Genomic DNA, 26,291 nt, shown 5'->3' on the forward strand with positions numbered 1-26,291 from the left:
CAAAATTAATATCAATGATAATTCATTATGTCAACACAGAAGTGCTGACTACTAGGCTGGTGATATCCTCGGGGAATACAAACTCCACCAGCAGTGGCATCGACACAGTGGTTGTAAATACCAGGATTGAAGTTTGTATTTGCGCCAGACGCGCGTTTCGTCTACAAAAGACTCATCAGTGACGTTCGAATCAAAAAAACTTTAAAAGGTCAAATAAAGTACGAGAGTTGTTATGATGATGCAGGACTGTAAATACTAGTTTTATATCTTGTACCTAATCTCTAGAAACTTCCACGGAACGTAATCAATGATACGACGTCAACAAAATCATCATGGTTTTGAACAATTTTGCACTATTTCATGGATAACACCATCATATTGTAGCACCTTTGTCCTTAAATGTATAATATGCAATTAAAAAATAAGTTTTATTAAGTTTAAATGATGTCGATCAAGTCCTGTACTTTTATCGTTTCTGCATCTATATATAAATTGAGAATGAAAATGGGGAATGTGTCAAAGAGACAACAACCCGACCAAAGAGCAGAAACAGCTGACGGCCACCAATGGGTCTTCAACACAGCGAGAAAATCCCGCACCCGGAGGCGGCTTCAGCAGGCCCCTAAATAAAAATGTGTACTTGTTCAATGAAAATCAACGTCACACTAAACTCCAAAACATATAAATGAACTAAAATTTTAAAATAAATACAATATTAACAAAGGCCGGAGGCTCCTGACTTGGGACAGGCGCATAAATGCGGCGGGGTTAAACATGTTTTGTGAGATCTCAACCCTTCCCCTATACCTCTAGCCAATGTAGAATAAACAAACACATACGCACAGTAAAACTCAGTTTAAAAGAAGTCCGAGTTCGATGTCAGAATAGGTAACAAAAGAAACTAAATAAAATGACAATGATACATATATAAATTAACAAAGGACTACTAGCAGTTACTGACATGCCAGCTCCAGACCTCAATTAAACTCATTGAAAGATTATGTCTTCATCATATGAAAATCAAGCACAATCCCTCCCGTTAGGGTTTTAGTATCATACCATCATAAAATATATGAGAAGAACATAACCCGTATCATGCCAACAACTGGTTTTAGAATAAATGTGTTTATTTCCGATGCAAAGACCCTATGAGTGAATCAATATTAATACCAAAATATGCCATCTTTAATGACCTGACAACAGTATCGTAACTATATCCCTTCTGAATGAGTCTGTTTAAGGGTTTGGTTAGCTTTTGAGGTGAATGTCGACATTTTTGTGCTTTGTATAGAATATTACCATAAAAGATTGGATGTGAAATACCTGAACGTATAAGATGTCTGCATGTTGATTTATATTTACGAATGATGTTCTTGTACCGATGATAAAATTTAGTAAATGTTTTGACTAGTTTGTGATATCACAAACCCTGGTGTAATAATTTTTCAGTAATACATAGGTTTCTTTCGTTAAAATCAAATACGTTGTTACATACACGAGCTTATCGAACAAGTTGAGATATATAAACACCATAAGATGGTGACAAGGGAACGTCATCATCTAAAAATTGATAATTAACAATAGGTAATGAAACATCATCTCTTTTATCATAAATTTTGGTATTAAGCTTCCCGTTAAAGATATAGATATCAAGATCCAGGAAAGGGCAGTGTTCATTGTTAGAATTAGCTTTATTTAAAGTCAGTTCAGCAGGAAAAATCTCTTTAGTGTACATACTGAAGTCGTCATTATTGAGAGACAATATATCATCCAAATATCTAAAAGTGTTATTCAATTTTTGTATCAGATGTTGTTTCGATGGGTCTTTGCTGATTTTAGTCATAAATTGTTACTCATAACAATACAGAAACAGGTCCGCAATAAGTGGTGCACAGTTAGTCCCCATTGGAATTCCGATAACTTGACGATATACGGAATCTCCATAGCGAACAAAATTGTTATCTAGTAAAATTTCCAGGGCAGTTATCGTATCAAAGCAGGTCCAATTGACATACTTCTTTTGTCTGTTGTTACTAAAAAACGACCTAAAAGAGTTAGAACATAATTATATATTCGCATTCAGACTTTTTAAATGCCCATTTAATTAGGTGTGTGAATTTGTTCTTAATAAGATTATGAGGCAAAGTGGTATATAGGGTAGAAAAATCAAAACTTTGAACAGATTCGAAATCACCAAGATAAGCATGCAATTTATCAAGTATACTACCAACGAATTTTTGACATTCCAAAAGTAATTAATTCCACTATTTTCAAAGGCCTTATTTGAACAATTTATTACCAGGTTTTTGATTGTACCAAGTGTACTAGTAAGTAGAATAGACAGTTTAGTAGTGGAACAATGGCTTGAAGACGAAATAAATCTATATTTGTAAGGTGTTTTGTGCAGCTTCGGAAGCCAGTACATAGTTTGAACTTTCATTGTATTTGGTTCTACTTGTAAAGAGGTAGCTAAAAGTTTATGTTTGTTACAGATGTCATTTTCCGAAAATGGAGTCAGTTGGAATGTTGGTGAATTTGTGATTTCCTTTTGCAGAACCTCAATGTAAAATTTACATCAAACAATAAAGGATCATAAAGATGTTATATTAGCAGCCCTATCAGCCGGGACAAAAACAAATTCCTTGGCAAGTTCTTTTAGCTTATGTTTGATACGAGAAATAGGGCTATTATGGTTGTTGTTAGGAGTAAAATGTTCTTTAAAATGTTTAATGCTAATATCAACTATGTTCATTACTGAATTAAAAAAAGAATCTAAGGATTTTTTGTCAGCTTTTTCTCGTTTTATCCATTTCGAGCAGTAAGTACGGAGAGAGTCGTGGATGATGTTACAACACTCATTCCAATTAATAATTGACGTGGGACGATATTAAGGTCCTGTACTGAGGAATGATTTCAACTCTCGGTCATGAACGATGTTAAGGTCTCCTAGCTGTTATACGATGGGAACTGGGGCCATAAATGTATTCGGAATTACTGCAATTTCATGAAGTAGGTGTATTGTCACTGATATTAATATCTTTACACACTTCGCTATAATTAATCACATATTTCCGGGTAGATTTTTTGTAAACAGAACAAATAAGAGGGAGTTCAGTATTATCAAAATAGCCAGGAATTTGTTCTTTAACAGAATGATCATTAAAAATATCAAAACCTTTATTGACATATTTGATTTTAATAAAATGTTTTTATGATCTTCAAGGCGATCAATTTTGGGAAACAGTTTAGAATAACAAATTGAATATGCAATTATAATTTGGACGATTTCATACTTAGGACTGCAATATGGAATTGTGTTGCAATCCTCTAAAATTTGATGTAATTTGTTAACAGGTAAAGAACAGAGCTTGGTTAATAGATAATGTCTGCCGTTGTTTTTTGAAATAGTAATTAGGTCCGAAATATTTGTATTGTTGGTACGAAATTTTCTCTGATTGCGATTAATTCTACTCCCATGAGAACGGTTTTTACGAACAGTTTTAGAAACTATATCGAAAATGTTAACAGAATCGGTTCTTGATATATTACCTATTCCCATGATATTATCATTAAGACCGAGAGGATAGACTGTCTGTAATTTTTTAATCCAATTTAATTCAATTAATTTCCGTGATCGTACAAACTTTGAATGAGATTCCCTAGGCTGCTTAATTATTTACTACTTCTAAAGGTTTATATTTTATATATAAACAAAGTGTATGAAATTGATTTCAAAACAAACACTTACACAACTATCAGAATCATGTATTACCATCATCGAAACCTGTATTGAGAATGTCCATTCTTTCAAATTACTTGGAATTGACATTGATGAAAATTTAAGCTGTCGTATCTGTAAGATTATCTCATCTAAAATATCACTTAAAGAATATTTGCCTATACACATAATTAGATATAAGAAGATGTGGTAGGAGTGCCAATGAGACAACTCTCCATCCAAGTCACAATTTGTAAAAGTAAACCATTATAGGTCAAAGTACGGCCTTCAACACGGAGCCTTGACTCACACCGAACAGCAAGCTATAAAGGGCCCCAAAAATGACTAGTGTAGCTATAAAATGCCCCAAAAATGACTAGTGTAAAACCGTTCAAACAGGAAAACCAACGGTCTAATTTATATAAAAAACGAGAAACGAGAAACACTTGTGAACCACATCAACAAACGACAACCACTGAACATCGGCAATCATACCACATCTTCTCATTTTTTCCTTTAGAGCCTCTAGATACCAATTTTGGCGTTTTTGTCAAATATATGGAAATTATAATAGATAGATAGAAACTTAGATAAGCAAAAATGTTCTGCAAGACAAGATCTACAAATAATTCAACATAGCCAAAATCGTCAGGTATTTATTATTGGAGATCTTGCTTCATATTAATGACGATTTTTATCAATATTTTTCGTTTTATCCTATTATATTGAAAACTAAAAAAGATAGATAGACACTTTCGATAGAAAAAATGATCACGAAGACCAGATTTACAATATCAAAAGTTACCAGCAAGACAAGATCTAAGAACGAAAAACAAAAACAAAAAACAAGATCTGCAAATATAAGTTTCATTACTGAAATGGTCAGTCGATCTCTTATTGGGGTGATTGCCCTTTAAAGACGATTATTACCAATATTTTGCGTTTTTGCCTAACTTTTAAAAACTGTATAAATAGATAGATAGAAACTTTGAAAAGCAAAAATGATCAGCAAGACAAGATCTAAAAATAAGTCAATATAGTCGAAATCGTCAGGTATTTATCACTGGAGTTCTTGCTCATTAATGACGATTTTTACCAATATTTTTCATTTTGTCTATTATCTTGAAAACTATGAAAGATAGATAGACACTTTCAATAGCACAAATGAACAGCAAGACAAGATCTACAAAAAAGTCGGGGCCTCGGTGGCCGAGTGGTCTGAGTAGTTCAACTACTGTAATCATTAGCCAGTCAACACTGATGTTGTGAGTTCAAACCCCGCTCGTGCGAGTGCACTCGACTCCAATCTTATTTGACTAGGATTGTCAGTTTTCCTACCGAAGGTCGGTGGTTTTCTCCGGGCACTCCAGCTTCCTCCACCAATAAAAACTGACCACCATGAAATAGCACAACAGTGCTGAAAGTGCTGTTAAAAACTAATCAATCAATCAATCCATCTACAAATTAGTCAAATTATGCCGAAATCGTTAGTAGACTTTTTGTAGTAGTGATTGCCCTTAAATAACACTTAAGTCTTTTTTGTGTTTTTGGCAAAGATTAAAGACGATAGAGCGAAACTGTAAACAGGAAAAATGATCAGCAATCATACATGTGTAAAGCAAAATATTGTCCTATGAAATATTGTCCCCCAAGACAATATTTCATGACTTTGTATCTTGAAATTTTATACCTATCTAGGATTCAAGATTGTCCACAGAAGGACAAATTTCCATATAAAATTTTATTCAGACAATCTTTCATAGATGAATAGTATGTTGTCGTGTTAAAGGGAGGTTATCTAAAATATTGAGACAATATTTCATCAAGGGATTAATTGTCAAGAAATTTTGTCTCATGAAAGGGCGGTTATAGACATTTTATATTTTGGATAATGCTATCATTAAAGTGTTTTATTTGATTGATAATAACAAACAAACCTGCTGTATTAATTTATGCAGCAATTTACTGTTATACACATACTTTTCATGAATTTGAAAGAAAAAAAAATAATCCAGAAACGCTCGCAATTTCTTGGCAGATGAATCCTCAGGGAAGACATAATTAGATTAAGAAATATTTTCGTGGACAGTACTTCACAGTGAAATATTGTCATAGATAGAATTTCACAGTGAAATATTGGATAGAAGGAGGTGACAAAATTTCATGGAGAAGGACACTATTGCATAATGAAATATCGTCCTAGACAGTATTTCATTATGAAATAGTTTGCGCGGACAATATTTTATATGAAATTTTGTCGGATGGACAATATTTCATGAATGACATTATTTTATGTTACACAAGATCAACAAAAAAGCGATTGTTGTCATGGATTCTATTCTAGTCCACAATATTGGAGTGTCCATTGTTGATTATGCACATAAGTGAGCGACACAGGCTCTTTATAGGGCCTCTAGTTTTAATTGATGAACATTAGGCTGGAACCTCTCTTTGTCAGCCCTACACCTCTCCTTTCAGCAAATTTCTTTATCCACACATTGGGATAGTTTGGAAAATATCAGATCTCTGTTGTCATTGCTGAGCATTTCGGACAAACTACGTTTGACTGCAACCATACACATATTTTGTCAAAATATGAAAGCCACTAATAAACGTTTTGCACTGCATGCATTATGTTATGTTTGGAATTCTTTAGATTCTGTGAATTCAAGAGAATAAGAAGTTTCACCTTTAGTTACATAGTTTTTACATTGTTGCAAAGGAACGCTATTATTACTCTGGTGCTTGGTGGAAGATGCACCACTTGTAAATAAATCGAATCGTGCTACTAGCTGAATGTTAATGGTATGCAGTTTTTCATGGGAATTGCACCAAAAAAGAAAAATTCTGGTTCTATATACTGATAAGATATATTTTGTTTTTATTTGCAATAAATGTTGGAACAAGTTTAATGCATGATGACTCTAACAGCTACAGCAACGAAATAAGAAATTAACGTTAGACTTCAGTCTCTAACAGAACTGGGTTGAAGAAAACAGACAACCCGTTTCAACTGTTTTATACGTTTTTATAACGTTTTCGCGTTAGAATTGTTTTACAATTAGACGGTATGAGTTTTGCTCATTGTTGAAGACCGTACGTTGACCTATATAGTTGCCTGCATTTATGCACGTCATTGGTCTCTGGTGAGTAGTCGTCTCGTTGGAAATTTAATCATGCACATCTACTTATTTTTATAAAAAAGGCTATCATATCATAAGACAATAAATGTTCAGTATTACGGTTTGGTTTAGAGAAGGAATATCTGAAACAGGTATGACTTCTTATCCGTGTCATAAAAAGTCTAATTAAAATGTGAATATTAAGGAGTCTATGCTAAGTATAATGGTATGATCAAAATGTAAGTTAAGTGCTTTTATTTTTATTTATAAGAATAAAAGGAGGCATGCAGTATATGTCAATAAAGACAGCAACCCGACTTACACAATTTACATATATATATATATAATACAAAAATAAAAGGCAGATTGTTTTTACTAAGGAAAGGTATAATTAACCAGGTACATGTACACGGAATAAAAAATACAAAATCTTGACTATATCATGTACATGGTACTGAAGTAGAAGTTATGCATGACTACTGTAGATTTAACAATTTTCAAATTCTTTCTTACATTTAGATACATAAAAAACCTTACGGACCTCACACCCTATTATGGCCATCGGTATACTAAATGTTTTACTTAAGGGATTCCATACCATACAGAGCTTAACTAAACCCACCCAAATCCTAACCTATACCTTTCCCTAACAATAGCCCTAAATTTACAAAACGACTATAACCTACCATAAGTTACTACATCTGATGACTGATATCTAACCGTCTAAAACAAATATGACAGACATGAACCAACCATATGATAATACCGTGTGCATGCTGGATGAGAATTGCGAGGACAGGGAACGATCATAGCCGAAATGGGGGTTTGCTAATCAAAAAGCAGCATTGGAATTCAAATGACAAAAAATCAAGAGTAAACAGTACCTGATTTCGACACAGGTAGTACAGTATTCGACAATCGATGGAATAGACATTTGACAGAGGATCAACAATAATAATAATAATAATAAATTCTTTATTTAACGAAGGTAACTCATTTAGCATACAATTATTAATCTCACACGAGGCCTTCACACATTAAAATGAACAATTAAATACATATACTGACAATCAATGCATATAACACAGTAATCAAGATTGTCCTAAGAAAAAAAAAAGTTTGTCTACTCATTTTGTTTTGTTAACTCTAAAGCTTTCTATATGACTTGAATCCTTTATATCATTTGGCAAACTATTCTAAATAATTAGACCAGAATATTAAAAAGTCTTTTTGAAGTATTCAGACTTTGGCCTTGGTAAATGAAGATGTCCAGATGTTGTTGACCTAAGAGAATAACTATATATATATAGATCACTGCACGCAGTAAATTTACTAGTAAGATTATCTGGCGCTAGTCCATTCATACATTTAAACATTAAAATGGCTTGAAAATATTTTATCCGTGTAAAAATGGTCATCCAATTAAGTTCTTTAAACATTGATATTGATGGATAATCAAAAAGTTTATTCAAAATTAATCTTGCTGTGCGCTTTTGCAGCTTATGGATCTGTTCAATGTTGCAGTTTGCGGTAAAACTCCATATGGTGCAACAATAATCAATTATTGATAATATATAACTATTGTAAAAAAGGATAACACCTTTGCGAGGCAAGTATCGTTTTAATTTATTTAGCAGGTATAATCTGCTTGAAAAAATCTCACATACTTTATCTATGTGAATTGACCATGAAAGATTTTTATCAATATGGATACCAAGAAGTTTTTCTACTTCCACATTGTCAAATGAAGTCTGATTTTGCGATAATACACACAAGACATCATTACAATTCTCAAGTTTTCTCTCAGATCCCATAAGCATACATTTGGACTTCTTGTTATTTATTCATGTTATTATCATATTGTTTTCAGCACACCATTCAATTACGTTTTCAAAGTCTTTATTTAAACAAGAGTTTAAGTTTGAAATAGATTTGGACGATATATGCAAAGTTGTGTCATCAGCATATAATTCAGACTCTGTGTGTTTTAATGTAAACGGGAGTATTTATATAGATTAAGACTAATAAAGGTCCTATTATGTAACATTGTGTGACCCCGAATGTTACATTATTGTATCCTGATTCAGTTGTTCTAATTTTAACCTTTTGCAATCTGTTTGAAAGGTAGGACGAAAACCACTTAACAGAGTGATCATCACATTTATATAAATTAAGTTTCGATAATAAGATGTTATGGTTAACAGTATCAAATGCTTTTTTTAAATCTAGAAAGAAAACAGCAGTGAAATTGCCTTTGTCAAATTCTTCTAACCATTTGTCAATTATTTTGATAAGTGCTGTGTGGCATGAGTGTTTTTCTCTAAATCCAGATTGTTGTTGTACCAGTAGTTTGTATTTAGTTAAAAATGAATATAATTGTTTAAACACAGTCCTCTCAAAAATCTTGGACACTGTAGGTAAAATTGAGATAGGACGATAATTGTTAGGATCATCCTTATCAGCGGCTTTGAAAATTGGAGTTACGTTTGCATACTTTAGAATATTGTTGTGAAGGTTTTTATGGTCCTTTTTGTTGAATACTAGTACTTCACAGGGGGAACACTTGTTAAGGTGGGACTATGAATGTGCTTTAGGACTTCTATATTGATAAACATGATGGTGATTTCCCTTCTCTCGTATGTTAAGTTCTCCTATGGTTCTTGTAGGTAGAAAGATGTCTGGGCATCTGGGGACTACATGTCGTTGTTATGGACTGGCTTGGCAGCGAGAGTGGGACTCGCGCCTTCCGACCTTTTTAATGAAATAAATAAGACAACTCAATTTGCTGGTAGGAACAAGGATAGTACGGGCAGTAGACTTATATTTGCTTTTATAGTCACTATTGAATACCCAACATTCTTGTTCCCCAGCCGAAATTGAGCTTCTTTTTTGCAAACGATGGAATTTGCTGCCAAAACATTTATTACTTCATAGTATGCAAAATGCATTTATTTGTTTTTGAAAAGCATCAGAATTATGTTTTCTAAAATTAAAAAGAATAATATTTTTGGAAGAATTTTAATTTCTGATCTTAATAATAAAAGATAATTAAAAATTTGTAAAATTTTAATTATTATCTTGTATTCATCAATCTTCGTATCTCAGCTGTTTGATTGGTTATTAAAAACATTCTCGTGTGCCTTAATGTATTACTGAATATTCATGATTCTGAGAATATGGTTATAACCTTGGATGTAATAGCAATTCGACATACATCTGTCCGGCAACCTAATAACCTTCTTTACGCGTGTCAAATAACTTATTTAATGAGGTTCTTGACTTTGTACTATTACTGATTATCTTGCATCTAAAATAAAGTTCGTTATTCTTACGAATCTTGATCTATTTTACTCATGTATTTTCTTCTTATATATATCAACGAATTATTTGAAATTTATATTCCATTTTACTTTTCACTATCTTAATAAACTAGAAATATATTTGTTTGTTTAACTAATATCTCCTTGATCTTAATTTCTAATTATTTCGAATAACGTCCTAAATCCTTTCATAACAATATCAGGAAATATACATGTACATAAACTAAGGTTTATAATATGAGTAAGAGAATCTACAGTTATTGATTTTGATACTTTTGATATTCTTGGGCCAACTCCATTGGTCCCGGTTGATTTATTAATATCTAGATTTGTGAGATATTTAAAGACATCACCATTTGTGACAGTATACAGTGAAAACAACGTGTTATCATTAATTTTGGATTTCACATAATTGTTTATTTTCACTGATTCAAAGTAAGAATGGGGATATGGAATAAGTTTTTCTCCCACTGAACTAAAGTGATAATTTTACTCTTAAACGATCATTTTACTCTTAAACGATCATACCGATTGAATACGATTGATACGATCGCAGCTCTTGACAACCCTATGAGACAGTTGATTGAATACAATCGATACGCTCGTGAGTTTTGTAAACGAGTAGAGACAGCTAGTTGATTGAAGTTTAAACTCTTAAACAATCGTAACGACTGATACGATCATGACGCTTGAGACAGTTGATTTTTTATTAACTCTTGATCGTTCGTAACGATGAAATACGATCGATTCGATCGCGAGTCTATAAAACAAGAAGATACAGTTGATTATAATATAATTGTTTAAACACAGTCCTCTCAAAAATCTTGGACACTGTAGGTAAAATTGTGTGAAATCCAAAATTATTGATAACACGTTGTTTTCACAGTATACTGTCACAACCGTATTCAATCGGTATGATCGTTTAAGAGTAAAATTATCACTTTAGTTCAGTGGGAGAAAAACTTATTCCACATCCCCATTCTAACTTTGAATCAGAGAAAATAAACAATTATGTGAAATCCAAAATTAATGATAACACGTTGTTTTCACTGTATACTGTCACAAATGGTGATGTCTTTAAATATCTCACAAATCTAGATATTAATAAATCAACCGGGACCAATGGAGTTGGCCCAAGAATATTAAAAGTATCAAAATCAATAAACAACCCATTGTTGTAGAAAGTTTACTATTCCATATGTAATCAATTCTCTTAATCTTTTCAATCAACCCTTTATCCATAGAGTTGAATGAATTGCGATCGTTTAAATGATCAATTCAATCAACTGTATCTTCTTGTTTTATAGACTCGCGATCGAATCGATCGTATTCCATCGTTACGGACGATCAAGAGTTAATAAAACATCAACTGTCTCAAGCGTGTCATGATCGTATCAGTCGTTACGATCGTTTAAGAGTTTAAACTTCAATCAACTAGCTGTCTCTACTCGTTTACAAAACTCACGATCGTATCGATTGTATTCAATCAACTGTCTCATAGGGTTGTCAAGAGCTGCGATCGTATCAATCGTATTCAATCGGTATGATCGTTTAAGAGTAAAACTGTTGATCAATTAAATCATTTGTCTCATGTGGTTTTCATGGGTCGTATCAACCGTATTCAATTATTACGATCGTTTAAGAGGTGACCAATTCATTATCGTATCTATCGTATTCAATCTGTCTAATGTGGCTTTCAATGGTCACGATCGTATCAATCGTTGATATCGTTTAAAAAGTGACCAATTCAATCAAATGTCTCTGCTTGTGTTTAAGACTCACGTACGATCGTATCGATCGTATTCAATCGTTACAATCATTTAAGAGTTGATCAATTGAACGATAAATACTCTTGGTCAATTATATATATCGTAATGCTCTAGTGTGTGCAATCATTATTGGGTTGACTGAGTTGATATTTGGTTATCAATCGTGATTAATCGTATCTATCGAAACTATGGAGGGTTTGCACTTTTTACTGCCTTGATTGAGTTGATATTTGTTAATCAATCGCGATCAATCATATCTACCGTAACGATCGTGGGTTTGCAATTTAAATTGAGTTGATTTTGAGTAATATATCGTGACGATCATTTGTAATTTTTGATGAGCTGATCATTTAGTTGTGAGCAATCGTTACAATAGATGTATAACATGTATACTAACGTTTTATGGGGTTGATTGAGCTGAAATTTGTTGTGCAATCAATGTCAATGTAATCAGTCGTTACAATAGAGTATTTATAATTTTAAATGCAGTTGACAATTGATGTTCAATCATTATCAATCGATTCTATTGTTACGATCATTTTTTCAATCGATTGTCGAAGACCATACCTCAATGAATATTGCAAAGACATAATTTTACAGATATGATAATAACAATTGGCGCAAATGGACTATGAGATTTTCGGGTCGCCACTTAAAAAACGATTGACCAATTACAAATCTTGAATCTTCAATAAAACAATTGGTCCGAGTTGTCGTTGGTCCGAGTTGTCCTAATTCCACAAGTAACGACCTTGCAAAGATGGCAGCCTCCACAAAAGCATGAAAATAATAAAATTGATGCATTGATATGGACGGACAAGAAATAAAGCGATCAAATTATATGCGGGGAACAGCAGCTTATAGATTGCGAAACAGATTCGTATTCGGAGTTGTTGCTTTTGGCCTGGGATTAGGAGCTGTATTGAAGTAAGAAAATCGACCATAATTGGCATAAAAAATCGTCGGATCATGTTTTCGTACGTCATATGAATTCGTACTATGCTTGCTTTTATGCTTTTTCAGTTGTTTTTTCATTCGTTTGATGTGTTTGAGCTTTTGATTTTGCCATTTGATAAGGGACTTTCTTTTTGAATTTTCCTTGGAGTTCGGTATTTTTGTTATTACGTCACAGTGTATTCTAAATAGCAGGAAAACCCATAATACGCAGATATGTCCGTCCATACAATAATGCATTTTACACAACGGGGCCGTAGTAGTAATCCGAAGGTTCAACAGTCCAAAGATCCAATGATCCGACGTTTCGATAGTCCGATGGTTCAGACTTCAGTGGTTTTATAATGATCATACACCTTATCCTGGTATCGGGTCCGTTCGCCCTAATTACATGTTTGCCCTGGGTCCGTTCGCCCTGAGTCCGTTTGCCCATAGAGTCCGTTCGCCCTAATTTTTATAAAAAAAATAATATTAATGGTTTAATTTAAAGTTTTGTAATCTTATTCAGATATTTAAATGGTAAATATTAAAAATGTATATCTCCAAATTCATGAATAAACATTGAAATTAAAAAAAAAAGGTTTTTGTTTTGGAGCATTAATCAGGCTTATTGGCTTCATTGTTACATTTGTTTTTACTCAGAATTACTTGTAATGACTGTTGATTGTAAATAAACTCATCATAGATACCAAGATTGAAATTTTGTTCGCAAGACACACGTTTCGTCTACAAAAGACTCATCAGTGACACTCGAATCAAACAAGTTACATGCCAAATAAAGTGTACGAAGTTGAAGAGCATTGAGGACCCAAAATTCCTAAAAGTTTTGCCAAATACAGCTAAGGTAATATGTGGAAATGCCCTAGTATTCCGAAAATTCAAAGTTTTGTAATTTAGAATGCTGATTAGATATGATTACGATGTCTTTGATCTCACTGATTGTTGTAGTTATTGTTTTTGATGGATTAATAATGAAATTGTTTTTTTAAATAAACAAGTCAGCTTGGAATGAGTTAAAACAATGATGTAAGAATTGTAAGACATTAAAGTGAAATTGTTTTCGCCGCTTGGCTTCTTTGATCTCAAGGTGTTGAGTGAGTTGGATCTTGCTATACCTGTTTGGATTGTTTTGAAATTGTTACAAGGTTTCAAAAAAGACATAAATTCATACAGATAACTTGGTCTCCAGTTCCTGAACACTTCTTCTTTAAGTTTCTAGCGATCCTTCAATTATTGAAATTTTATAATTTACATTGTAGCAAGAAAAAATAAAAAGAAACAAAATCAAAAAATCAAAATAATGTATGCACATTTGAAAAATTTCATTTAGATAAAACTATATACATTTGATAACAAAATAGTTAGGGATAAAAAATGGGGATGAGAGCAGATTCTGAGATCATACTCTTGAATCCCTGTACTGTACTGCATGATACTATTTGTTGTGTCAGATGATTCCAATTTATAACTGCAGCTGTTCGTTGATAAAATGAGTATTTATAACTGTCTTTAGATGTTTGTATTTGCCTAAATGAGTGTGGATTGCTATGTCTAGTTCTATTGTCTAGTGGGATCAAAAGGTTATATGTAGGGACTGCAACAATTTCGTGTATAATTTTGTAAAAGAAGACAAGTCTGTATCGTAAACGCCTAATTTATTTTCTTCTTCTTCTTCTTCTTCTTCTTCTTCTTCTTCAAAATACTGTCCTCATTCAACATGATGAATATTCTGGCAAGAAAATTCAATGCAAATCAAAAGAAAAATAATTATCTGGTAGCAGCAATACAACATAAATATTTCGGCGGAATTTTCAACAAACTTCAACATAATTAATTCAAATAATTCATATTATACAAGACAACAAAATAAAATAAAAATCAGGGCGAACAGACTCAGTGCGAACAGGAATGAGGGCGAACGGACCCAGGGTGAACAGGTATTAGGGCGAACGCGAATCAGTGTGAACGGACCTGGATTCCCTTATCCTTACCTCTGTATCTTTAACCCCTTTTGAAGAGGAACCATACATTTGTATGTAGAACTTGTGATCTGCATTAATCTATGTACAGTGATGCCTCCACCAGTTATGAATATGTTGTAGTGCTCTATATCATGTATATATATATATATATATATATGCAGTCTTGTAAGCAACATACACTAGCCATTTGTTAATGAAGCCTGTGTATGGTGTTATTATTTAGTCATGTATAAATTGAATGATCATTTCGAAAAAGTTATAATTAAAAAATAGGAAGTTGCTCTGTTGTTTTACAAAGAAACTACCTTGGTGTTTATTTGGCGCTCATCTACATTTGTGAAGGACATCATGGACATTATTACAAAGAAACTCCCTTGGTGTTTATTTGGCGCTCATCTACATTTGTGAAGGACATCATGGACATTATTACAAAGAAACTCCCTTGGTGTTTATTTGGCGCTCATATACATTTGTGAAGGACATCATGGACATTATTACTAAGTACAAAATAAGTGACAATACCAACATTTAAACGCTACACATATTTTGCATTTTGTTTAAATATACCAGGGATATAAAAATCATTTTATGTCTCTGAATACACAGAATTGACTATGGCCGAAACGACATTGTTTGCCGATCTGGTTGTATGGCTGAAATGTCTCGAAAGCACAAATATACATAACTATATAGATGGTGTAAAAATCATATCAGTGTTACTCTTGCATGTCTTGCATTGTGTCACTTTGCTTAGCTCTTCATAAAATTGTATATCAGAGTTTTATTATGAATATGAATATGAATATACTGGGAGTTTATACTCGAGGCTTGAAAGTGATGCGAAGATCTTGTGATGTTTGTTTACATTCCGCCATGTTTGTTGTTGAAATTGTAGAGGAAGCCCTGTAAGACTTCTTGAATCACCTGAACTTGGTGACCACAATATTCGTATAATAGAATACATGTACTCCTTACCACTATTTATTCCAATCCAGATAATTTCTGAAGTTATACAACTTTTTCTTGACATCACAAACCAGTTGAAGCTATCTGGGGCCCTGTTTTAACAATGTATTGTGCATAAAACTTTAATTTGTGTTTCAAAAAATTATCATAATGTAACAAAATTTCAAAACTTTTTAAGTTTTACGCTTGTCCGTCTACATGTGTCCGTACATCCCTAAATTGGTTTTCTGTTCTCTAACTTTAGTTTGCCTCAACCAAATGTTATGAAACTTTCAACCAAATGTTATAAAACTTATACACAATGCTTATTACCTCAAAACACAGATCAAGATTAAATTTGGATGGCATCACTTTTACCTTTCTAGAGTTATGCCCGTTTACAAATGGAAAAATTGCTGAATTTTTCGTTCCGTTCTCTAAGTTTAACTTGAGTTTGCCTCAACCAAATTTTATGAAACTTATACACAATGCTTATTACCACAAAACTCAGACCAAGTAAGAATTTGGGTAGTGTCACTTTTACAGTTCTTGAGTTATGTCCCTTTATAATATTATATGAAAGCTGGGGCATCATCTGTGTCCCATGGACAAATTCCCCATTTATTTCCTCCCTCAGCTCTTTACTGAGGACTTCATTTTTGCAGAGGAAAGTTGTCTCTATAGTGACTTTTTTTTTGCAATTGAACGGAATAGCGATACAGTGTATTGAAAACAAAACACATAATATAAGGACAATACACACATGTAAAAAACATAAGATACTACACATGCATGGCTAAAATAAAATAGCATATTAATGCTGAAAGCAGATAAGGATAGCAAGCAACATACTTTCACAGAATTGAATGATAAGATCTGCACTAAACTTGATGTAATTATCAAGACAGCATATCATGAAAAATGATATTACAAAATTAAACATAAACTACATATTTACTATTAAGCATTGCATTGGTATGACATGTATGAGTTGTCATTCCATTTAGAAAATAATTTTGTAAACTGCTGGTTTGCATTTAATTTGGCAGCTCATCTATAAAAACTTAGAAGCCTATTATCTAAAATTGTTCTTTTCATTTTGTTTACATGTGTACATCAAAATTTGTAAGATCTGACAGTGGAACTACAATTGAAATATTTGCCTTTTTGCTTGACCTTTTAAAATATTGCAACAAAAATGTCAATTTTGAAAATCTGTGTCATCAAAACAAAAATTGTTTTTCAAACATTTTAATAAGAGGGTGGTAAGGGGGGGGGGGGGGGGGGGACCTGAACACGGAAACACGTGAAATAAAAATCGAAAAAACGTTGTATGGAAAATAAAAATCAGGAAAAACAAAACACAAGAAATTAAATCGTAAATATTAAGGAAAAACGTACTAGAAGTTATTACTCAGCCGTTCTTGGAGATCATGCAGTCATTATTAATAGACATGAAGACCCTGCGGTCACCTTTTAGCGTCCGCTAGTTGCATCTGATTTGAAAAAAAATATTATTCATAGTAATTTGATGGACTTTATTACATACCATACATATAATATAGAATTGTAAATATCCGAGGTGACTTGAAATTAGTCCCGGTTTCCTTTTTAATCAAACGCGGGACAAGCACGAGAAATTTAGAGTACCGACATGTAACACGGAAAATAAATAAGGGGAAACACGAAGCACGCACATCAAACCAAACACGAGAAAACGAGAAATAAAACGTCAAAACACGTGAAATAAAAAAGCCGAAAACGTTGCACAAAAATAACCCTTTACCACCCTCTTATAAGATTCACAAAAGGTTGACATACATAGTACAACAAACATGACCGAGGTAAAAATCCCCTAGTATGAAATGAATGTTTTATATATATCAAGTAAAAGTATAAAATATAGTTCCACTTAATGTTTTGAAGCTTATATAAAAATAGGGGATGTGGTAGGATTGCCAATGAGACAATTCTCCATTCAAACAGAAAGACAGAGATGTTAATGTAAATAATTACAGGTCACCATACTCGAGTGAGTGAAACCCATATCATACATGTCGTATATTTAGTTCTAACACAATAAAAGACTCTGGGATGACCAAATGTGAAACAATTTGAAGGGGTTAAATTAAACATGTTTATGATGTCATAGTGACATCACTAATGACCTTTCTGCACTAAAATATGTTCAGATTATATTAACCTGTTCATTTATGAATGAAATTAACTTTAAAGGCTTGAATAAGTTAACAATTTTTGATATACGATATATATTGGATAAAAAAACACTGAAGACATTCATTGTTTTTTTTTATACTTGAAATATCATATGGAGACTGAGAGATATTTAAAGGTATTCAAATATAACACACTTGGTGGGAAAACTACACACTACATTTTTCACAGGGTTATTGTCATATATCATTTCCTTTCTCGTCTCATAGAGAATGGTAATTATTTTTTTATCCATTTCAGTTATTTTGTTGATGTAGAAAAATCTAGGCTGTTCATTCAGATAAAGAAAAATCAGGAATGGAGAGATGAAACAATAAGAAGACAAAGAGAAATTAGTCAGCTAAAAACTATTGAGAAAGCTAGTATTAAACCAGTGAAATCTGTCTAAAATTATATCTATATTGTGTATAAAGGGAGATTGATCTGTAAACAAATTTGTTACTTACATTTGACTTTTATACTCATAGAGATTGTAATGGTTGATTTTATGAATTCTTTTTGTTTGTTTATATTTTGGAGTAGATGTGGGTGATGAGAAAAAAACATTGAAAATTGGTGTATCTTATTTTTCTTGATATGTGACATTTTGTTATTGTGTTATTTAAAAAAATAAAAATTAACACACCATCAATCTTTGAACAATGACTTCCTCTGGTGAAATTTCAAAAACCCAGAAAACAAAACTTTCTCTTCAGAGGAAGGTTATAAAACCGTGCACAGATCATGTAGATATTATAAAACATGCCTCTTTGAATGAAACCTGTGAATTCAGATCTGTAGAAAAGATGCAAAAATTCTTTAGCAGCAGTGAATCTCAAAGTAAGGAAGATGAAATGAAAAAAGGGAAGTCAACCAGGAGAAATTTAATCAATAAAAATTCTGCCAAAGCCCCCAAAAATGAAAAATCTAAAAAGAAAGTTCAGATCAAAACTGAAATGTTAAAGGATACTGAAAGCACAAATGCAGTGCTTTTAAATCAACCATCTTGTTCAACGATAAATAAAGTTACAGAGGATACAACAAAAATTGAAAATACTACTGATAAAACTAAAAACCAAAATGATACTGAGGCTGATCAGCACAATGTAATTGAGATAGATTGTGAAGATGATGACAAACCAGGAAGTAAAGGAAGATGTTTGGCATGTGGTAAAGACGACTTAGATTCACAAGACATGGCTACACATCTACGGACTTGTCTTAAATCAAGGTTTCAAAGAGGAAAAACTCAAGCAGGTACTTCATTTAAACTGAAGGTTCAACTTTGACCAATCATGCATGTGTATATATACATATAGTTTGACCAGTCACACAGGTACATATGTTATGTAAACACTGGGTTGGTGAGGTAGGGGAGGTCACTCACTAACATACACTAATACTAATAGTACTAGTAGTTTTGGTGTGTTTGGAAAGTTACTTGAACAGGAACAAATCTTCTTTTAAAGCAGTTTAAATGAGGCCACTTGTACACAAAAACACATTTATTTAGGAACTCATAAAGGAACTCAAGCATTTGAAAGAATGTAGAAGCACTGTATAAATAAATGACTAAACCAGCTGAGACTCAAAAATTTACACACACACTGAAGGGACTGGTTTTATTGCTGTTCTTCATCTACTCTGTTACTTATAGTATTCATCAATCCATTAAGGAGACCATATACTAGTAATGAGAAGATGTGTTTTTATGTGAAATGTGATTATTTATTGCAAAATAGAAAGTGAATCGAGTCACATTCACAACCCACTTTATAGAAACTATCTAGGATTTTAAACAATAGCTGTTACAGATTGTTTTGACATATATATAAATATTTTCAATTGAAAATATTTATTTACAGCAGAATTTATAGTTTTGTTATGTTGGTAATTCAGTGTTATTGGAAGGGCTATATAAAAGATATTAATTTATCTTATTTGTGTTTTAAGAATCAGAAGAGGTTGTTGGACAAGGAGTAAAATCAGCTTATCCAAAAGTAGAAAAAGTGGAATGTTTCTTTTGTCAGATATGTCAAAAAGACTTGTCAAAAATGAACTCTCAAAGACGCACACAACATCTAAATAGGTGTATTGACAAGGTAAGGTTTAACTACAGTCAGGGGCAGGTTTTTAACTTGTTAAAGGAGATCAATTGTAGGTCATAGAATATTTGACAGACAGCACAAATATATTAATAGTTAAAACAAAATTACAGTTAAACAGTTGAAGAAAATAATAATTGTAAAAAAAAGGTAAATTACTATTTCTACAGAAATACAGTCTTAATATTTGGGAAATTGTATTTATTTAATATTGTAGGATGAAGAGGAACAGAATATAAAAGATTTAGAGAAAAAAGCTTTAGAAAATGCTAAAACTGCAGTTCTGGATTGTCCCATGTGTGGTAAACCTTGTAAAACTGAAAATGTAAGTCTTCTGTAAGAATGAGTTAAGGAGATGTGGGGTTTACATATATAATGATGATGATGATGGATCTATGATTTCCAGTGACAAATATTACAAGCATATCAGGACAAGAACATGTATATGTGATTTCAATATGAACCATGCTTTGTTCTAGACCTGTTTGCTGAGAAAAATTTCAATATGCTAGTTCACAAGGTAATCTTCCCCAGCAACACATGTTACCCTACCCAGACGCATTTCTTCAAGCTGACCAGTATTTGCTCTTAATCCTAAATACTGCATGCATAGCAGAAAAGTAGCAAATGCAAATGTTCAAGTCTTTGGTTTGACCTGTCTCTCTTATTCGAAACCCCAACTTCCAACACTCAAGGCAAGGAGACAGCAACCACCAAATAAAATAATGAAATAAAATCTAAAGGGCAACAATGCACAGGTGTCTATATATAAATATGTCAAGCTCTAAATTGTCCTTAGTCTTTAAATTTTTTAAGTAAATTTGATTGATAACAGTTGTCAAATGCCATCAAAAATGTCATACATGTTAAATGCAAAATCCAGAAGAGGGTCAAAGTCAAAGATCTACCTTTTACCACCTATTTTCCAAATAATGAAAATGAAGATTGTCATATATCTACAACAACCACTGCAATTTTGGGGTTTCCAATTTTACCTTGTGTGAATACTCCAAATTCAAAGATTAGCAGATTTTTAATAGTATATAATTGAAAAAAACAATAGATGTGTTTCACACAATAGAAGTGACTTACAGAAACTATAAAACACTTCATGGACTGTCAAGACACTCAATACCAACAAGATTAAACAACTTCACAAACAAAACTTTGTCTTGATCATTTCTTTTGGAATGATTTAATTATCCATTTTGGATGTAGTAGTACACAAATCAACATGATCTGAAGATTCACCTCTGGTTTTAAATTTTCAATATTGGAGTGACAATTTCTGCATATGATGTCTGAAAAGACAATTTCATTTCTATAAAAAAAGTATCAAGGTGAACTGTAAGATACTTTTAAAAAAATACTATTTAAAGGGTTTTGCAGGATGTCATGATTAATTCTGTACATTTATCTCATGGTGAAGATATTTTTAATCAGGCCAGGAAAGTACATGTAAAGAAATGTGGCCAGCAACTGAAAGTAACAACAGATCAGATGTTAAAACTAATGAAGAAACAAGAAGAGGAACACCAGATGTTAATAGCAGCTGGTATACTGCCCAAATCTTCTCTGAGGTAACTGCTCTATGAGGTAGCTATTAATATGGACACCAGATGTTAATGGCAACTGGTATCCTGCCCAAATCTCATCAGAGGTAATTCTACTATGAGATAGTTATTAATGTGGACACCATGTGATAATATTAGCTGGCCATGGTGTACTACCTAATGTAAAAATATCAAGATTATGTATAATTGTGAATGAGACAATTATCTTATAGAGAACAAATGATTTAGATATAAGCAACTATAAGCCTTCAACATGAGCAGAACCCATACTCAATAGTTAGCTATAAAAGACCTGACATAACAAATTGTAAAACAAGTTAAAAACAAGAAAATCAATGGCCTAATGTATGTACAAAACAATAAACAAAAAATCAGATATGATAGACAGTGAACTATGACAACCAATGAATTTCAGACTCCTGACTTGAAGTTTACTCTGAAATAAATATTAAGATGAGTACCAGGCTGCACTGGATTTTTTTTCTCATGGAAACCCAACTGTTTGTGGATTGACCAAAAAATGTATTTTCATGAATTGTTGATTCCATGGTTGCAAACAAATTCTGCATACAATGAAAATTAAAGAAATAGACTTTTTTCACCACAAATTGTCAAATAATAATTAACTAGTACACGTGCTTAAATAAAAAAAACCATGTTCTATTAACTGATGTGGAATAACCATAAACTGTTTAAATGATGGCAAACTAGTATTTTAAGATATATTAGTAACACATTGAGTGTTGTGTATTCCAGTAAGCTGAAAGGTAAAGAAAGATCAAGTTCAGTTTCAACTAAAACTAAAAAAACTCCAAAAGAGCCTAAAAGGTAAGATTATCATATGATAAGCTTCATGAGGAAAATATTTAGTATTAGAAAGGGTTGTTACAGCATTGATTTATAGGGGTTGGTGGTCAGAATGCGCTTATATTGAAATTTGGTTGATGGTTGTAATTAAAGAAAGATAGCCTGAGCAGTTGTAAGGAACTATCAATCAAATGTTTTTGCATGACAAGGTAAAAAAATTTGTAAGGGTTCCACGGAACCCAGTGTCTCGCCTACTTTTGCTGTTAATCGCAGGCTCAACAAAAAAGAGGAAAAAAATTAATAAAAATATTCCTCTCTATACTATCTTTTGATTGTAAGTAGCTTCTGTCCAAGTTTGGTAAAAATCCAGGATAGTTTATGAATCTAATAAATGTTTTAAAAACTTAAACTGCAGACTGTATGTAATGTTAACTGGAAGAAAAACTAAGTCCATTTATAAGTAAAATACAGAAAAAATGGAATAAAATTTTAACAAAATTTCCTTCTGGATACTAGCTTTTAATCATAAACAAGCTTCTGTCCAAGTTTGGTACAAATCCAGGATAGTTTAAGAAAGTTGTTAAAATTTTAAAAACTTTAATCACAGAGTGAATGTAATGTTAACTGGCAGAAAAACTAAGTCCATTTATAAGTAAAATACGGAAAAAATGGATTTTTTTTTTTACAAAATTTACTTCTGGATACTATCTTATGATCATAAACAAGTTTCTTTCCAAGTTTGGTAGAAATCCAGGATAGTTTAAGAAAGTTATTAAAATTTCAAAAACTTTAACCACAGAGTGAATATTTGTGGACGCTGCCGCCGCCGACGACGCCGACGGAATGTAGGATCGCTATGTCTCGCTTTTTCGACCCCCATACATTTATTTCTGGAACAACACTTAGTGTCTGGAGCTGAATCCAAATGTAGTATTTTTTATATTGCCTAAGGTAGTGAAAAAAAATTGAGTTGTGATGTGTGCTTGTTTTTACATCCTATTGAGCAGATTTGACTATTTTAATGCAGATTTGGCATTGCACTTACAATTTTAAATTTGCATGAGGAAAACTAAATTTACATGCATATGGTATGTACTTTCTATTAGTTTATACATTTGCCCCTCTCCTGGATTTTGCATTTAACATTTATGACATTTTTAATGGCAATGGACAACTATTATCAATCAAATTTATATGTTTGATCTAGAACAAGTTATACCATACATATTTCTTAAAATGAAAATGCTTAACAAATCAGATGATTGAAAATTCAGAAATTAATGCATACATTTATTATTTCGAATCACTGATTACTGGTAAAAATGCTAGATCTACTGTAAATTCAGAAATTATTGCGTGCATTTATTTTTGCGATTTTTGAAGGATGGACTAAAATGCGAGATTAATTATTGCGATTTCAGGAAAATCTGCATACAGATATAAGTATAAGATATCAGAATGCGAGTTCTTATTATTGCGATCGTCATCCACTCGCATTATTCGCATTAATAAAAACCTCGCAATAATTTCTGAATTTACAGTATCTAATTCATGCGATTGCAACAATTTTGTGAAGGAGAACCACTACTTGATTTATGACTGCTAGTTTTTATTATTGGGAACCTGATACTGTCCCATTTTTGGCATTTATAAAAACATCACAATAATTTTTGAATTTACTGTATTTAAATTTTAACATTTTCTATTTTTAGCCAGTTTGATGCAGACTTACAAATGGCCATGGCTATATCAATATCAGAGAGTAAATCTGTTGACAAACCTGAAGCAAAGAAAGGCAAGAAAAAGAAAGGGTTGGTACATATATATTGTAAGGTACAAAGCTATAAGTACTTATGTGTTTAGAAATTTTGTAGACGTAAAGAACTGCAAGACTAGGAAATGTATCATTAAAAAAACTGTAAAATGAAATTCTGTAAATTATGAAATTTAGGCAATGTTCTTATTATTGTAAAAAATTAAGTATCACAGGAATGAAAACATGCATTTTAATAACCTAAATCATTTCCAGAAATTGTATCAATGCTATGTTGAGGGGTTGTAGGGTGGGGTCTTTGAAACATATTTCACATAATAGTGCAACAAATTTCTAATTAAAATTGTATGTGTATGGGATCTTGGGAAAAAGAGTGCTTTCAAACTCCCCCATTCATTTAATTAATACGGAATATGCCTTAATTTCACATCTTGCCTTTGACATTCAAAAGCCATAAAAAAATGCAGTCAATAATTTCTGAATATGAAATATGTATCAATATTAAAAAAAAATATGTGTAAATAGATATTACTATTCATATTTTATAATTGTAATAGTGTTCAAATTTGATTTGATATACTACTATAGGTAGAATATTTTGTAATTTCATTGGAATATATGTACAATTTACTTACATTTTTCAATGACCTTTTACAGACCAGGTGATCCACCCTTGTTAGTAGCTATGACCAACGAGGAGAAGAAAAGAAGATTGTCAATGAGAGTTACTAATATGTTAGTTCCTCAGGTACTTAAGTTAAAAACTTTTATAGTATACTGTATATTCAGATATTAATGAAAGCAATTATTACTGCGAATCCTTTTTCGCATTTATAAAAACATCACAATAATTTATGAATTTTCAGTATATATAGCAGTGTAAATGGGCTGTATCCAAACATATGGATTGGGGATCTAGCCTAGAAGTTATATTTATACTTATAAAAAGTGGGGGTATACTGTTTTACCTCTGTCTGTCCGTCCATCCGTCAGTCCATCCATCCATCCGTCAGTCCGTCCGTCCGTCCCATGAATATTTTTCATCGCATCTTTCTCAGGAACTACATTACAAGGATTTCTGAAATTTGGTTTCAGGGTTTATATGAGTCAGCTATACCGTGTGATGCTTTTGCAGACTCATCACTCAACAACTTCCTGTTTACCTTATACATTTAACGGGGCGGGGGCATCATTAGTGAGCAGTAGCTCACAGATTCACTTGTTTAGTTCTGATTTTTGTATTGTTATTTAAAATAGTCAGACACTGAGAAATTTTAATTATGCAGAGTTAATTTAATTTTATTTTGATCTATAGCACTTAGAGGCTAAAATCAGAAGAAAATGTTACAATTTTCAGTTTGATGAAGATGAATATTATGCATTAAATAAGTTTGCACTATCTATTAGAATGATTAGAAAGTGAAACTAGTGGAAGTTTAGAGTATTTATCAAATTCAGATTTTATGATGAAGATGTCTTGATAAATGTCTTCTGACCACATTCTAGTCAGTTATATTATCAGGAATGCCAAGTAAATGGGTTTGGTCACTCATGGCATACCTAAATAAATAGTAAATAATAAACCTTGAATAACTCTGGTACTCAAATAACCAGTTGGTTAAATAGCATGTCAGTGTAGTTTGGTTCTCCGGTATAGTCTAACCATTTGGGAGTTACAAGTGTTACGTCATATTTTTGGATATTCTCTGGTTGTTTGATGACTATTACACTAATGCTGTCACAATAATATATTTGTTTATGTCTTACACTGCATGTTTATCTGTATATAGGAAGAAGAGGAGAATGATACTGGTCTGACACCAGAGTTTGCCAGGAGTGGTATAGAAGATAAATATGTGTCACAGACATCACAGGTAGAAATACATTGTAGTATTCTTTTACTTAGAGGGGTCCCAAGTCATCTATATTAATCTAACCCTTACCATGCGCAACCTCACCTAAACCCAAAAGTAAACTGAACTCTTAAGACTAAGTTACAGGAACTCC

The 26,291-nt window shown here is 32.3% G+C and overlaps 1 protein-coding gene across 1 annotated transcript in view; it reads left to right on the forward strand.

Annotated features, from left to right (window-relative positions):
- Positions 1–12,665: 12,665 nt before the first annotated feature.
- The window catches only part of LOC127736710 (uncharacterized), a 33,192-nt gene continuing 19,566 nt past the window's right edge, over positions 12,666–26,291 (forward strand). The window contains exons 1-9 of the mRNA XM_052247296.1: positions 12,666–12,856; positions 18,286–19,281; positions 19,978–20,126; positions 20,347–20,454; positions 21,573–21,709; positions 22,460–22,531; positions 24,223–24,321; positions 24,942–25,032; positions 26,075–26,158. Of these exons, the coding sequence (XP_052103256.1) occupies positions 18,687–19,281; positions 19,978–20,126; positions 20,347–20,454; positions 21,573–21,709; positions 22,460–22,531; positions 24,223–24,321; positions 24,942–25,032; positions 26,075–26,158 (1,335 nt within the window). The 5' untranslated portion in view covers positions 12,666–12,856; positions 18,286–18,686. The remainder of the gene's footprint in view (positions 12,857–18,285; positions 19,282–19,977; positions 20,127–20,346; positions 20,455–21,572; positions 21,710–22,459; positions 22,532–24,222; positions 24,322–24,941; positions 25,033–26,074; positions 26,159–26,291) is intronic.

This window comes from Mytilus californianus, unplaced genomic scaffold (assembly GCF_021869535.1).
Source record: "Mytilus californianus isolate M0D057914Y unplaced genomic scaffold, xbMytCali1.0.p SCAF_35, whole genome shotgun sequence".
Lineage (NCBI taxonomy): Eukaryota > Metazoa > Mollusca > Bivalvia > Mytilida > Mytilidae > Mytilus > Mytilus californianus.